Genomic DNA, 14,012 nt, shown 5'->3' with positions numbered 1-14,012 from the left:
TTGGCATCATAGCATATGGTAGCATTCTGATATTAGCATGCAGTGCAAAGTACAGCTAAAGCCCACCAAAGCCGATAGCACACATGCAAACTCTTACACTTACCATATTCTGACCCACGGACACATGCGCTGTATATACATGTTTTCTAATACATGCTAACGAAGAATACTTGCTGCATGATTTCTGTTTATGTGTGCAGAGATAACAGGATCTAAGTGTCTATGGCAAAATCACAATTGGTTTCACAATAAAAGCTTACCAAAGTCTTCTCATTAAAATGCATTACCACACATATACAGTTTGAGGTTACCAAGCCAAAATCAGCAACTGCACTGAATAGATTGGATTTGGCAAATAGCCCATCTATAATAAGACAATACTGTGGCGAATAGCATATAGGAAAAAAGTTGTTATAGATATTGCAGTGCAGGCCTGAAAGTAGCACTTTGGAAAACAAAAATAATCAAATGATGTAACTCTTTATTTTTACAGGAACTTCTGCAAAGAACAATTTCTGATCAGTCTGTGTAAAGTTCTGTTTATATTCTTTGCTCTCTGCTTCATTCCTTACATATACAATGTCCAGCCACCCCCCATGCCTGCCTGACCTCATTCAACCTAACATACAGCAGCGTCCCTGACATCTGCTTATCTTTACCTAACTGACCAAACTAACCAATGACCTCTGGGTCTCCAAACCATCCATGTCCACACACTTTGACTTCTTTCTGTCTGTCTGACACCACTGGACTGAGAAAGAATTCAGAGGTTTTACCAGCTTTGAAGATACCTGTGTTCCCTACAGCTGTGTTTTGCATCCAAGGTTGGGGACAAAGATGCTTCTGTATCTGCTGATGAGAAAGCAGAACATCACCAACCCAAATATTAGCTCCACAGATGAAGTGACACTAATAGGAGAGAAAAGAACGGTTCTTCTTTTATGCAAATTCTGATTACAGATTCTGCCTTTCTGTAATTTGTAGATGGGGAGAGTCTTTGTCCACAGCCTGTCAGCTGTAGGAAATACACACACACACCCACCAGAGAGAGAGAGAGAGCAACCCTTAAGAAGATGCTTCGAGTCTAGAACTCTATCTACACTGGCTTCCTTTCAGCCACTTTAAAACTTGTTGCGAAACTGAACCTGACAGTCAAAGCATTCAAAGTGTCTGTCTGCAATTGTCTGTGCTGATAGTTATGAATTAATCAACATGGGCTTATATTCACCAGAATGCCATTATGGGTTGAATATTGATAGATTAGTTACCATAGCAATTTGCATGCCAGTGCTGCTGAAAGGAATTTACCATCTGTAGGCAGACTTCAGCATCCAAGGCATCTCCATTTATAGTGTTTGCTCTGCCTCCCTCTGAGGCCCCTGCTTGGTAAAACCTGACTCTACCACTGTATGGGCACTCAGCATCTCAGCCCATTGCAGATAACTAACATGTGCATCTAAAGCCAGTACTCCTGTTTCATATCAGTAGTATGCAGGAGTTTCTAATAGTAAAGAAATGTTGTCATTATCACCACCACCATGCGACCAATCTCTTTATATCTGTCCCATAGAGTGTCTGCTAATGGCTATTGTTTTATATTATTTTCAAGAAACCCAGTAAACCTGGCAGTGTTAAAACTGAACGAGCAGGGCCTCTTGGACAAATTGAAAAACAAGTGGTGGTACGACAAGGGAGAGTGCGGCAGCGGGGGCGGGGACTCCAAGGTCAGAGCCAGTTTGATAAACCCTGCGGGTAACCCACCACTGGGAGTGGGGGGTTATGGGGAGGGGGGTAACCGGCAGGCCCACGCTGCACTGTCATTCCAGCAACACTTAAACCCCTCTCTGGCTTGGGTAAGAGCAAAGGATAAGTGTCAACGGGACTGATCGTTTGGCCTGCAGTGACTGGATTTGAAAACCACTGAGGGTGAAAATTTCAATGATCTTCCCAGCTTTACCGAAATGATTTCTAATTGATCACTGTCTAATAATTAAACCAGCTGGTCCCTAATGCTCAATAATATTTTAAGACATGCATCTATTTGTGGTGTTGCTTTATTTATTTTCAGACTTCATTAGGCCTTTTTCCAGCTTTTCTTTTAACAAAAGATACAATAGAGGCATGTTGCAAAAGCGAGGGTAAGCAGTGTGCCGGTTACCCAAAGTGATATAGTAATACACATCTACTGTTGTAGGGAGCAAGCCAACCAAGCTAGATGGAGTATTAATGCATATCACTTTGACTTTGATATTTCTAATGATATTTTTGCTATATATATATATGTGTGTGTGTGTTTGTGAGCGCGTCTGCCAAGTTGTTTTTTTTCCCCTTTTTAACCTATAAGCAAGCTCAAGCATTAACGTGTGTATGTTTTTGCTGCTCTGTGTTTCTGAATTAATAACATAAAATAACATGGTAATATGTTATTTATGTTATTTCCTTATGGTTGGAAGAATCCCAGTAAACCTAGCGGTGTTGAAACTCAATGAGCAAGCCGTCTTAGACAAACTGAAAAACAAATGGTGGTACGATAAAGGGGAATGTGGCAGCAAGGACTCCGGAAGAAAGGTTAGTCTCCATCCCAAATCTGTCACCTCACAGCACTTCCCAGCACGACCCTGCCCTGATCCTAGACCAGCTCTAAGTCCAGCCCTTAGCCTCTTTTATTGTACATTGCGCAAAACTTTATGTGGCTCTGGCAGTGCTACCATACTGGTCCGAACACAAGATGACCCATCACTTTGCAAAAATGTTTTTGGACGAAGAATCGTAAAGATAAAAAGCATGTTTTGCAGCAGTGTTGGTACATGCACAAGTATTGTGAGATTTAATTAATTTACTACAAAATGATCAATCAGCAAAAACAGTGTATTTTTGGCGTGCACGTTTAAATAAAAAAAGATTTGGGATTATATTTGAATATGAGATTATTCATTTGCTGTAAAATCATGAAAAATCAATCAATATGAGCAAACCATTAATTATTAAATATTTCTTCTTTTTTAATTAAGAACATTTTGAATAGCAACAACCAAATTGGATCAAAAGAACTCCTTTCCTCCTTATTGACATTAAAAATACTGTCCTTGTTAGTGACATGACTACTGTCATTAATATACATTTTATACTGCTGTCACATTAGCATAAAGGTTAAAGTGTCACTTGAACAGCTGATGACTGAACAGCAACCTTGCAACAAGTCAACCAAATGTACATAGATAGATAACGTGAATAGATAGCTAGATAAGAGAACTATTCAGAAAGGACATACTGTATGTTATCCTTTTTAAACTTGCCCAAAGTTTATTTAAACTACAGTAAACTGGAGATGAGTCGGTGCTAGCAGACACTAAAACAAGCCCTGGATATTCAAATACAGCATCTGCTGTAGTTAATATGTAAAATGTCTAGTGCACTTATGTGAAACAACCCACACTTGTAGAATATAATTTCAAAAGGAAAACATCGTCTTATATTCGGGCCAGTACTCTGGTTGTACTCTGGAGTCTTTCTTCCCACTGATGAGCTTGTGTTGTCAGAGATTTAATGTTCATTATCAGCGTGTAAATAAATACTGTGTGGTGGATAAATTAGTTAACGTTAATGCTCATTATACACATAGAGGCAACACTTTCCATTTAGGCGGGATAAATCCTCCTAAAACAGATTGTCCAACCCTCCTCCAAACACACAAATACATACACACAGATCGAGTCTTATGATAACCTTGGGTTTGTACCGCAGATTAAATATGAATCTCTGAAAGCAATTTGCACTTTCTTCCCAAGAATAATAAAAATACAAAAAAAGCACGTGAGATAAAGGACATGAGGATGACAAATCATGAGGCCCCAAGTCTGTCACTGTGTTGACATGTACAGTATTTGCAGTGTTATCCACTGTCTCGAGAAGTAATTTACCCTGACAGAAAAGCTTTTTTTTTTTTTATTGTTTAGCTCAGGTTCCTTTGTATGGGTTACAATTGTCAGGTGGCCTTGTGATCCTGTCACTGAAAGATTTTCTCTCTCTTTCCCCTGCTCATATTTTGATCTTTTGTCAAACAATGTGCCATGTTGGACTCTGCCTCCGGGGAACATATTCCAAATAATCTTTGAATACTTTGTTGAGAGCTCGTACCTTAGCCAAAGACTCATAGCAGGGCTTTTAATAAAATACACTGACATTAGTCAAGTTAAGTACGGCTTGCTGTGAAATTTGAAATCCCCCTGTAGCAAATATATATGTGAGAACTTTTTATGTGTTTGGGAATATGACTTGACATGAATGAATAGTTTATGATTTTGGAAAATGCTTGTTCGCTTGCATGTCGAGTTTGATGTCTGCACGCTAACTATGTAGCAACGTCATGCTAAATTAACTTAGCACTACCTTAACAAGCACAAAAGCCTTTCGTTTAGGATGTTAGGTTTTTTTATTGTGTAGCAATGTTCTCCACTACCAAGCTCGCTGAAACAGCTCCATCTAAAAACACATCATTATTTTCATTCTTAGTGGAGTTTATTTGTGTTTTTAAGTACAACATTTTGACACAAACATAAATTGTGTTATTAAAAAATAATAAGTAAACACATAAAACAGCTCTGCGAAGTTTTTATGCATGCAGCTCCAAGTGAAAACATAAATTGATCCTGAGCAGAGTCTCTGAAGCCTGCAGACTCTCGGTCCTCCATAGCACATAGTTTGACAGTTTACTAGTTTGGTCCTAGTATAACAACTTTGTTTGCATCTCATATTACCAGTGAGTTTGGCAGAGTGTGTTCTTATAGCATCTGTCCCTAGTGAAAACTTAATATCTTCAAATGCAACTGTGATAATCTAAGTGTATTTAATTATCTACGGTAAGTGACGAAAGGTCGAGTTTCATCGGAGGCTAGAGAATACTAGGGCTGATATACCGCATAGTGGTAGTTTAAGCTCAGATCCAAGCTCATAATAATGTTTAAACCATCCTAACAAAATATCTTTGGATGTGGAATTAATATCTTTGAGTGAAACAATGAAATTGTCCTAATGAATTCACACGAAACAAAATCCTTGTTTAACTTAATCTTAATAATTCCATTACATTAGACACTATAAATAGGCATAAATGTTAGGAGAAGCCATAATGAGAAACTAATGACCTACAGTATAATATGTATAATATAAGCTATGTCTGACTAAAGACTTATTTGTGCTCTTGCTGCATGAATGCATGTGTTGTGGGGTGTTTATGCACTTTTCCTGTACCTCCTCCCTCAGAAAATGTAATTAAGAGACAATGTTTACTACCACGCTGTGTACATGTTCATAAATTTGGAAATACTGTGAGTCCTAAAAATTAGAGACTCGTGTCTAGTAATGTCTGGGGCCTGTCTCACAAAGCTAGTTTATTGTTCGCATGGTCCCTCTGCAGTACTATCTGCTTTTACTAATCGGTTAAAACATTGCTAGTAAACTACACAGTCAGACATGAGGAAGTTTTTCTTTTCCTATACAGTGCATCCAGAAAGTATTCCAAGCGCTGAAAATGTTTCTACATTTTGTTATGTTACAGCTTTATTTAATGATGTATTAAATGCATTATTTTCCTCAAAATTCTACAAATAATACCCCATAATGTCATTGTGAAAGAAGTTTGTTTGAAATCTTTGGGAATTTTTTAAAAATAAAAAACTAAACAAATCACATGTACAAAAGTATTTTTGGCTATTGCTTAATAATTTGTTGAAGCACCTGATGCTATGAACTTGGCAGGACTATTTCTTGTCCCCAGTCTCCTCCCATATGCAGGACCTCTCGAGCTCCTGTGATTTTCAGATCTCTCCAGAGATGTTCAATCGGGTTCAAGTCTGGGCTCTGGCTGGGCCACTAAAGGACATTCACAGAGTTGTCCGGTAGACACTCCTTAGTTATCTTGGCTGTGTGCTTAGGGTTGTTGTCCTGTTGAAAGATGAACCGTTGCCCCAGTCTGAGGTCCAGAGCGCTCTGGAACAGGTTTTCATCAAGGATGTCTCTGTGCATTGCTGCATTCATCTTTCCCTCCATCCTGACTAGTCTCACAGTTCCTGCCGCTTATGAAACATCCCCACAGCATATTGCTGCCACCACCATGCTTTACTGTAGGCCAGGTGGTGAGCGGTGCCTGGTTTCCTCCAGACATGACACTTGGCATTCAGGCCAAAGAGTTCAATCTTTGTTTTATCAGACCAGAGAATTTAGTTTCTCATGGTCTGAGACTCCTTAAGGTGGGCTGTCATGTGCTTTTTACTGAGGAGTGGTTTCCCTCTGGCCACTCTACCATACAGGCCTGATTGATGGAGCGCTGCAAAGATGGTTTTTCTTCTGGAAGGTTCTCTCTCCACAGAGAAACACTGGAGCTCTTTCAGAGAGATCGCTCTCTTGATCGCTCACATTGACCCGTCACCCGGCTCTAGAAAGGGGCATGGTGGTTCCAAACTTCTTCCGCTTATGGATGATGGAGGCCACGGTGCTCCCTGGGACCTTCAATGCTGCAGGATTTTTTTTCTGTACCCTTCCCCAGATCTGGGCCTCGATACAATCCTGTCTCCGAGGTCTACAGACAATTCCTTGGCCGGTCGAGGCAGATGGCCGTCCACCCTGAGCCTGGTTCTGCTGGAGGTTTCTTCCGTTAAAGGGAGTTTTTCCTCTCCACTGTTGCCTATGGCTTGCTCCAGGGGGAATTGTTGGGTTCTCTTTATATATCTTTATAATCTTGACTTTATTCTGTAAAGTGCCCTGAGATGACTTTGTTGTGAATTGGCGCTATATAAATAAAGTTGAATTGAATTGAATTGAATTGAAATTCATGGCTTGGTTTATGCTCTGACGTGCACGGTTTAATGTGGGACCTTATATACACAGGTGTATGCTTTTCCAAATCATATCCAATCAACTAAATTTCTCACAGGTGGACTCCAATCAGGTAGCAGAAACATCTCATGGATGATCAGTGGAAACACGATGCACCAGAGCTCAATTTTGAGTGTCACAGCAAAGGCTGTGAATACTTATGTAGAGTTGTTTGCGAATTTATTAAAAAGAAAAAACAAAGATTTCAAACCACCATAGCCCACAATGACCAACTTGTCATTATGGGGTATTGTTTGTAAAATTTTGAGGAAAATAATGAATTCGATACATTTTGGAATAAAGCTGTAACATAACAAAATGTGGAAAAAGTTCAGTGCTGGGAAAACTTTCTGGATGCACTATATGGAGAAAAAATAAATAATTAAAAATAGAGAGAAAAAAACATTTATTTATTATTTATAAAATCCATAAGCCAAAATGCGTTGGTCTACTCATAAAGTTGTTCGACAATCTTCATGTATTGCTGGCAGTTTGATCCTTCAGTAAATATGAGAAAAACAGAAAATTCAAATGTTCTCTTTATATAGAGAACTGCAAGAGTATGGTTTGTTAAATGAGGGCTTTGTGACAGCTTGTAAGCAAAATATATTTATTTCAGTGTATAGACAGTCTGCCTTTATAAATTATGAATTATTTTTTGAAACTGAAAACCTGAAGTTCCAAGTCTTCCAGAAAATATATTAAATCCTACTTTGTGAGACAGGCCTCACAAAGTGTGTTTTTATCGTGATGTTTTGTTTTTTTGTGGAGTTATGTGTGTGTCTTCGTACTTTCTCTTTGAGTGCAGTTTTATGGGCTCATCTGTGTGTGTGTGTGTGTGCCAGGGTTTGTGTATATTTGTGTCATTGTGTGATAATGCATTTGAGTCTTTGCACTTCAGATTTGTTGTGATTCTTCTCTATTATTGTTTCATGTGTGTTAATTAGTGTTAGTCTTTAGTTATTGATTTTATGTTCTCTATGTGCAGTGACAGTCTTTATTGTGCCACCTCAATGTCACTCGTCACCAATCTCCCCCCTTCGCCCTCCAGGACAAGACGAGCGCTCTGAGCCTCAGCAATGTGGCGGGAGTCTTCTACATCCTGATCGGCGGTCTGGGACTGGCCATGCTGGTGGCGCTGGTGGAGTTCTGCTACAAATCCAGGACAGAGTCGCACAGAATGAAGGTGTCCACAGCGCGAGCCGCTGCTGCCACAGCCGCTCAGGCCTTTCACTGCTCCGCCTTAGACAGTGGTGCTAGCGCTCCCGACACAGAGCTGCAGAGCTACGGCCTGTACGCCAACAACACTGTTAAAATATAAGGGCAGAGCACAGCCACGGGGTAGGAAACGCTGTGATCAAGCCTTGATGATGATGATGATGATGACATCCATCCCCGCCCATCTAACCGTGATCACAGTAGGGCCTCTCAAGGCTTCCACCGCAGTGCAAACGCTCTCCTGTACCTCTCTCTACCTCTGCCACTCCCTCGCTCCGTCTTTATGTCACTGATGTTCTGCAATGTTGTTGAATCACTTGATTTAAAATTGCCCTTGTGCCTGTTTCTTGTGTCGTGCTCATCTTCTGAAGTTAACACGGTAGGCACACAGTCTGATTTCTGTTTGGAAATTTGGCAGGATAAAGCATTTTCACTAGTTTACCTTCAAAGTTATGTCATACTTCTAAATCCTCCACATTCTACTATATTTTTCTGTATATCATAATGAATTAGTTATCTATGTATTCTTCTTTTTTATCTTAGCTTACAAAAATGTTACCTTCGGTCCTATAGTTAAATCCCATTACTTCATTCATGATAATCTTTAAGCACAAATTGACAAATTATGAAATTTCCGTCTCCATTAGAGGTGTAAAGGCAATTTGAATCACAGTGGTACATCTTTCTACTTCTGTCGCTCTGAGCAAATCTCTCCCCTGCTCCTTCTTCTCTTTTTGCTGACTGTCTCGCCACTGCAGGGCCCATTGTGGTGAACATCCTTTATATGTATACCATGAGGCAGGCCTGGTGCGGCCCACGTGTTCCATCACTGCTTTAACCTGGAACAGTTCAGTCAAAAATGTTGTATGTTCAGGACTTGTTGCTTTATACTTTAGTGGGAGATGTGATGTTACTCCCCAAACACCTGGAGTATTGTAGCTGTTTGTCATCTGCCTTGTGGATCAATTTGCAACAAGCAATCTCAGATTTTTTTTTCTTCAAACATCAAAGCCACTTGTGGTTTCGCTGATACACTTCATGTCAACAGTCGAAAATGCAAGACAGGGCCAAAACAAGTAGCAATCTTCTACATGAATCTCTCATGTTTTAATCAGCCCATGAAGAGGCACCTGATCAGCATGCTGATAGGATTGGCGAGGAGCCTATTAGTCCAGCCTTGCCTTTATGCTGTTTGGCTTGAAAGAAACAACAGCGTTGCTGCAATTAGAGGCTGGTATAATTCTCCAGTACCCATGCAGCTCTCACCGGTTGCTTCAGATCCCACTCGCTTTGCCCGGTTTAATCAGCTATAGAATAGAGGCTATAGACTCGCAAACAAACACGCATTACACATCACTGGGCCACCATTTGAGCCCAGTGGCTTTATTGTGCCAGCCTTAAGAATGGGGCTGCTAAACCAATGAGGGAATCTTCACCGTCAGTCTTTCTTCCCACACTCTGCTCCACTCGTCCTGTCGCAAATTAGGACATCAACGCACATTGGCCAGCACACAGTTTACCACCCTCGAATATCACTCAAGCTCAGATGAAGAGGGTGAAAACTAGCACCCTATGACTCCCGATAGCTCATTCAGCTCCTGAATTTATTGTCGTGCCAGCATCCCATTCAGCTAGTGACATAAACAGCTGCTTATGCACTTATGTAATAAAGAGTAGAGGAATTGCATAACTTTTACAGACCTACAGTATTTACATTCCGTTACAGCTAAAAGACCTTATAACATATGTAATTCTGTACGCTGTTAGCTTTAACTGTTGCATAAGCTTTCTCTGTTGTGATAAGCACCACTTACTGTAATGCATGTGTGAATACATGGGAATCTGGTGTGCAGATTAACTGACATGTGTCTGTTTCTGCAGCAATCCATCAATGACGCCATGCGCTGCTCCACCCTGCACAGGATGAGTGGCAATGGGAGCGGCGGAGAGAACGGACGAATCCTCACCCACGACTTCCCCAAAACCGTTCAGACGCTGCCCTGTATGAGCCACACTGCCAGCATGGGACTGGGTGCCTCCGGTATGTGAAGGCCACGTCACTGTGCTGGTGGCGCGGAATAGCAGGGTGGGGCAGAAGAAGAGCACAAGACTCTAAGGACCTTCGAAATCATGGCTGTCTGGTTTGACCCATCCATTCTCCTGGCTGTCAACGCACCCAACTCTTACAAGACTTTACTTACTGCCAAAATGCACTCTTGAACCACTCCTTACAAACTTCAAACAGACTCGCAACATTTTTTTTAATAAGTGGACGTTGAAAAAAAAAGAAAGAAAATGTGCTGCAATAAATAAAGAAGCCGTCAACGGGGCGAGTTTTTGAAATTTTTTACCGTGTCCATTTACGTGGAAAAAAGAATTTTATTCTTCAGTGTAACGCCTGCGCTGTGTGCCATTTCGATGGAGCTGTTGCCGTTAGTCTGCGTGTGCAATATCTTCACCTCCAATGCTGACCTTGTACTACCTACTGTAGATGCTTTCCGATGGCTGATGGAACGTGTCTTTGCACAGATGTGGCAGAGGAGGACAAACACTTGTGACTGCTATGATGATTTGATATTGTTTTGGGACATTCCCGCTCTCTTTCCCTCTCACATTTTCACATCATTTCTCAAGGACAAATTGCTCTGCGCAGCATAGCCATTTTCTACATTGAATTATTTTTTTTTTATATATATTGTATATGGTTTACACTGTTGTAATAGCGCAAAGAGCTTTGTCAAAAGTAGTTTGATTGGATTTGTCCTCGACTAAAGGTTAATGCTGTTTAAATCAGCAGGTGACCAGGCTACAAAAAAACACGCATTGCTGCTACACCTCATTTAACACGTCATGCCTTGTCTTTGTGCCATACGACCATTCTCACAAATGCACATACATACACCAGACACATGTTGGTACTGGGTCAACCAGCTAGCTGGAGCATTTCAGGCTTCGATGATCACAAAACGTCAGAGGGCACATTCAGAAATGCTCACGTTGACCTGTGTGAGAAAGGCTCGGGTATAGAGAAAACACACACATTTCACATTACTCTGTGGCTATGTACAGTACTGAGTGACCTTACACTGTATTCTACTGTTGTGACATTCATAGCATATCTATTGATAAACTAGAGAGTGTATTTGCAGCAAACATTAAAGAACAAGTATCAACAAATTCAAGTTTAATCTGGAGAAAGTGTAGTGTTGAGTGGTTGCTGCCGAATTCACTCACTCCTGTGAAGTATTTTTAATTGTATTAAGTTGAAATTAAATGGGCAGCGCGGCTTCTCCCTCCCTCCTCGTTTACTGAGAATGTCCTATCCCCTGCAGATTGTGTGTGGCCTCTTCTCACTGTTGCTAGCTAGCGCAGGAAGGAGGCAGGATTGCAACAGTTGGTGTGACAAGATTCAGAGTCCCCATTAACCATGTTTATTGGAAGTCAAGGTTACAGTGGTCACTGAGTTCTCCCTTTCAGATCATGTCAGGCAAACGAGAATCAGAGTGGCAGGCCCTGGACAGTAAAGGGCAGAGATGACAAAGGGCAGACACCCTGAGTTTGGCACGTATAGACCTTAAAGGAAAGTTCCATCCCAAACAATTTCAAGACTGGAAACAAAATCCCTTTTGATGATGTGCTTTGCATTTCTGCTTTCTGTTACTGAATGTTTTGATGTTCTATGATGTTGAATCACGTGACATTTTAAACAGTGGGGGGGAAATAAGGGTGGCATGGTTTGGTTTTTGTTTTTCTTATAGTCAAGGAATCTTATGAAAGCACATGACAACTAGTTCATCTCAAGGCATTTTTCTCGTTGAGCTTCCTACACTGAGCAGCATCCTCCTGCAAAAACACACTTTAATGAATTCCGTGATGTCAAATAATTCTGAGATACATTTGAGTCAAAATGCGTTGATGTTGCTGTTATAGTCCCTTGTCAGTCAAATTGGATCAACGCACACCAAAAGCACTTCCTGTTCTGTTGTTTGGTTGCAAATTTCCTAATGAATACACAGTGTGTAAATATCTCAACCATGTCTGTGACACTGGCCAAGTATCTTAAGTCCTACAAAACATTTATCAAAATGGAATTTTCACCGTCATGTATTTAACCAAAAAATAGTGAAAAAATAAAAGTTTTTCAGATCAGTTTATTTTTAACTGCGGTCTTTTCCTGGGATGATCCAAAGTTAAGAGAAACACAGACTATTGCCAGCCTTGTTCCTTAAGCCGACAGTCTCACGGGCGACAATTGTCAACGCAGGAGAGAAACCAATAACAGTTTTTCACAACACATCACAGCCAGAAGCTATGAAAAGGCTGCCTTCTTCCAACATGAAAATCTCACTCCTGCCGTTGTACCCATCTACGTTTGCTCGTTCTCTCTCCACCTACACAAATATTTCACAGCTAAATGCAGCGTTTTCAGGAACCTGGGTTGTCAGAACGAATTCAAGAAAATAAATCCTTAGGCTAAGTCTGTGGTGCAGTTTAAGGGAAAAGTGGCTACATCGAATGTCAAATTACAGGAGTTCACCACAGCATCTTGTATGTCCTGAAATGCACTGAACATCATCACCATCATCACACATGGTGGATATCTGACAGTGTCCAAAGGTGTGATTTTACCTAAAGGTGACTGGAAGGTTGTTGCTCAGAATGGGATTTTCTCTGCTGTCGGAAGCCAGAGGTCAGCTTTAGATTATAGCTGACCTCTCATTTCACAGCAGAGGCCTGTACAAAGGCAGCACTCATCCTCTGCTTCCACACCTGATCTCGTGTTATTTTTCTTATCCTATAAGTTTCTGCTTTAAAAAAAAAGAGTACCAAAACTAATGTATGACCTCCTCTCTTTCTCTACATCGTCATACATGCAAGAAAATGGGCAGAGTTTACTGAAATCAGACATATCTCCTCTTATTATGTATATAAAAGGCTTTTTCTCTTCCCCAGTGAAAATGTTTGTTCTCCTATGAATCATGCCTCAGTGTTACCTGAATTAGTCACTTACTGCGTGAGAACTTTTCCTTTCCTCCTTCATCTAGGCGTCTTCTTTGGCTGATGTTGTATTAATTAGAACACAGCACAGCACTATTCAGTGGATGCTTTATCTTCAGAAAGATGTTTTATACGCCATAACAGCTTTGTAAAAGAATAAAAGACACTCAATGTTTGTATTACAAAGGAGAGTCGGGGTGCCAGGAAAGCGGCATACACTTTGACGAGTGTAAAAATTAAAAACACCTCCACGGATGTTGAATAATCTATAGATGATAATGTTGTTTAAAGCCAGTTTTGAGTTAAATTTCTTTACATTTGTTGAGGTTTTGAAAATAATTTCCCGGTTGGTGTTTTTAAGTGCTTGAAATTTCATAACATTTTGGTATTTTTATTTTTATTTTTGTTGTTTTTCCTTTTTCATAGTCATTTTACTACTGGAATCTAATCACATGTGTTCATCGAAAAAATCATAAATGTTGAAATTTTTTTTTTTTTTTACTTAGAGAAAAACAGTAGATTGGGTTCATAATTTGAAAAAACAATGCAGTTATTAGGAATCAAACTTTCGAGATTTTGTTTTAACCAAAGTGTCCTGGAAGAAAGTCATCATGCTTTTATAACCGAATAAAGGAATAAACTACGTATATTTGTTCAGTTTTATTTCCACTGGAGTTGTATATTACACTCTGTACCTTGGGCAAATGGGACAGGATTTTAGATATTACAAGCAGAGAGGGATAAAGCACTGCCTGGGTCTGAAATGAGTGCAGTGATCCAAAAAATAATCTCAGGCAGTCTGTCTTACAGTCTGAAAGAAGAAGCAGAACAAGTCACTGTTACATGAGCTGCAAAACAATTAAAAAGAAGCAACTTGTGTAGACTTAAAAGCCCTTGTCGAGGTTGTACAGATTAGTGAGTAC

General features: G+C 40.2%; 1 protein-coding gene across 1 annotated transcript in view; it reads left to right on the top strand.

The window, feature by feature from the left end:
* Window positions 1-13,734, top strand: part of gria1a (glutamate receptor, ionotropic, AMPA 1a) — a 64,925-nt gene extending 51,191 nt beyond the window's left edge. Inside the window, 7 exon segments of the mRNA XM_067518598.1 lie at window positions 1,610-1,724; window positions 7,925-8,059; window positions 9,973-10,026; window positions 10,028-10,064; window positions 10,067-10,134; window positions 10,136-10,169; window positions 10,172-13,734. Of these exon segments, the coding sequence (XP_067374699.1) occupies window positions 1,610-1,724; window positions 7,925-8,059; window positions 9,973-10,026; window positions 10,028-10,064; window positions 10,067-10,134; window positions 10,136-10,169; window positions 10,172-10,311 (583 nt within the window). The 3' untranslated portion in view covers window positions 10,312-13,734.
* Window positions 13,735-14,012: the final 278 nt, after the last annotated feature.

This window comes from Channa argus, chromosome 10 (assembly GCF_033026475.1).
Source record: "Channa argus isolate prfri chromosome 10, Channa argus male v1.0, whole genome shotgun sequence".
Lineage (NCBI taxonomy): Eukaryota > Metazoa > Chordata > Actinopteri > Anabantiformes > Channidae > Channa > Channa argus.
Note: the sequence above shows the minus strand (reverse complement) of the source record. Positions and strands in the feature narration are given on the sequence as shown.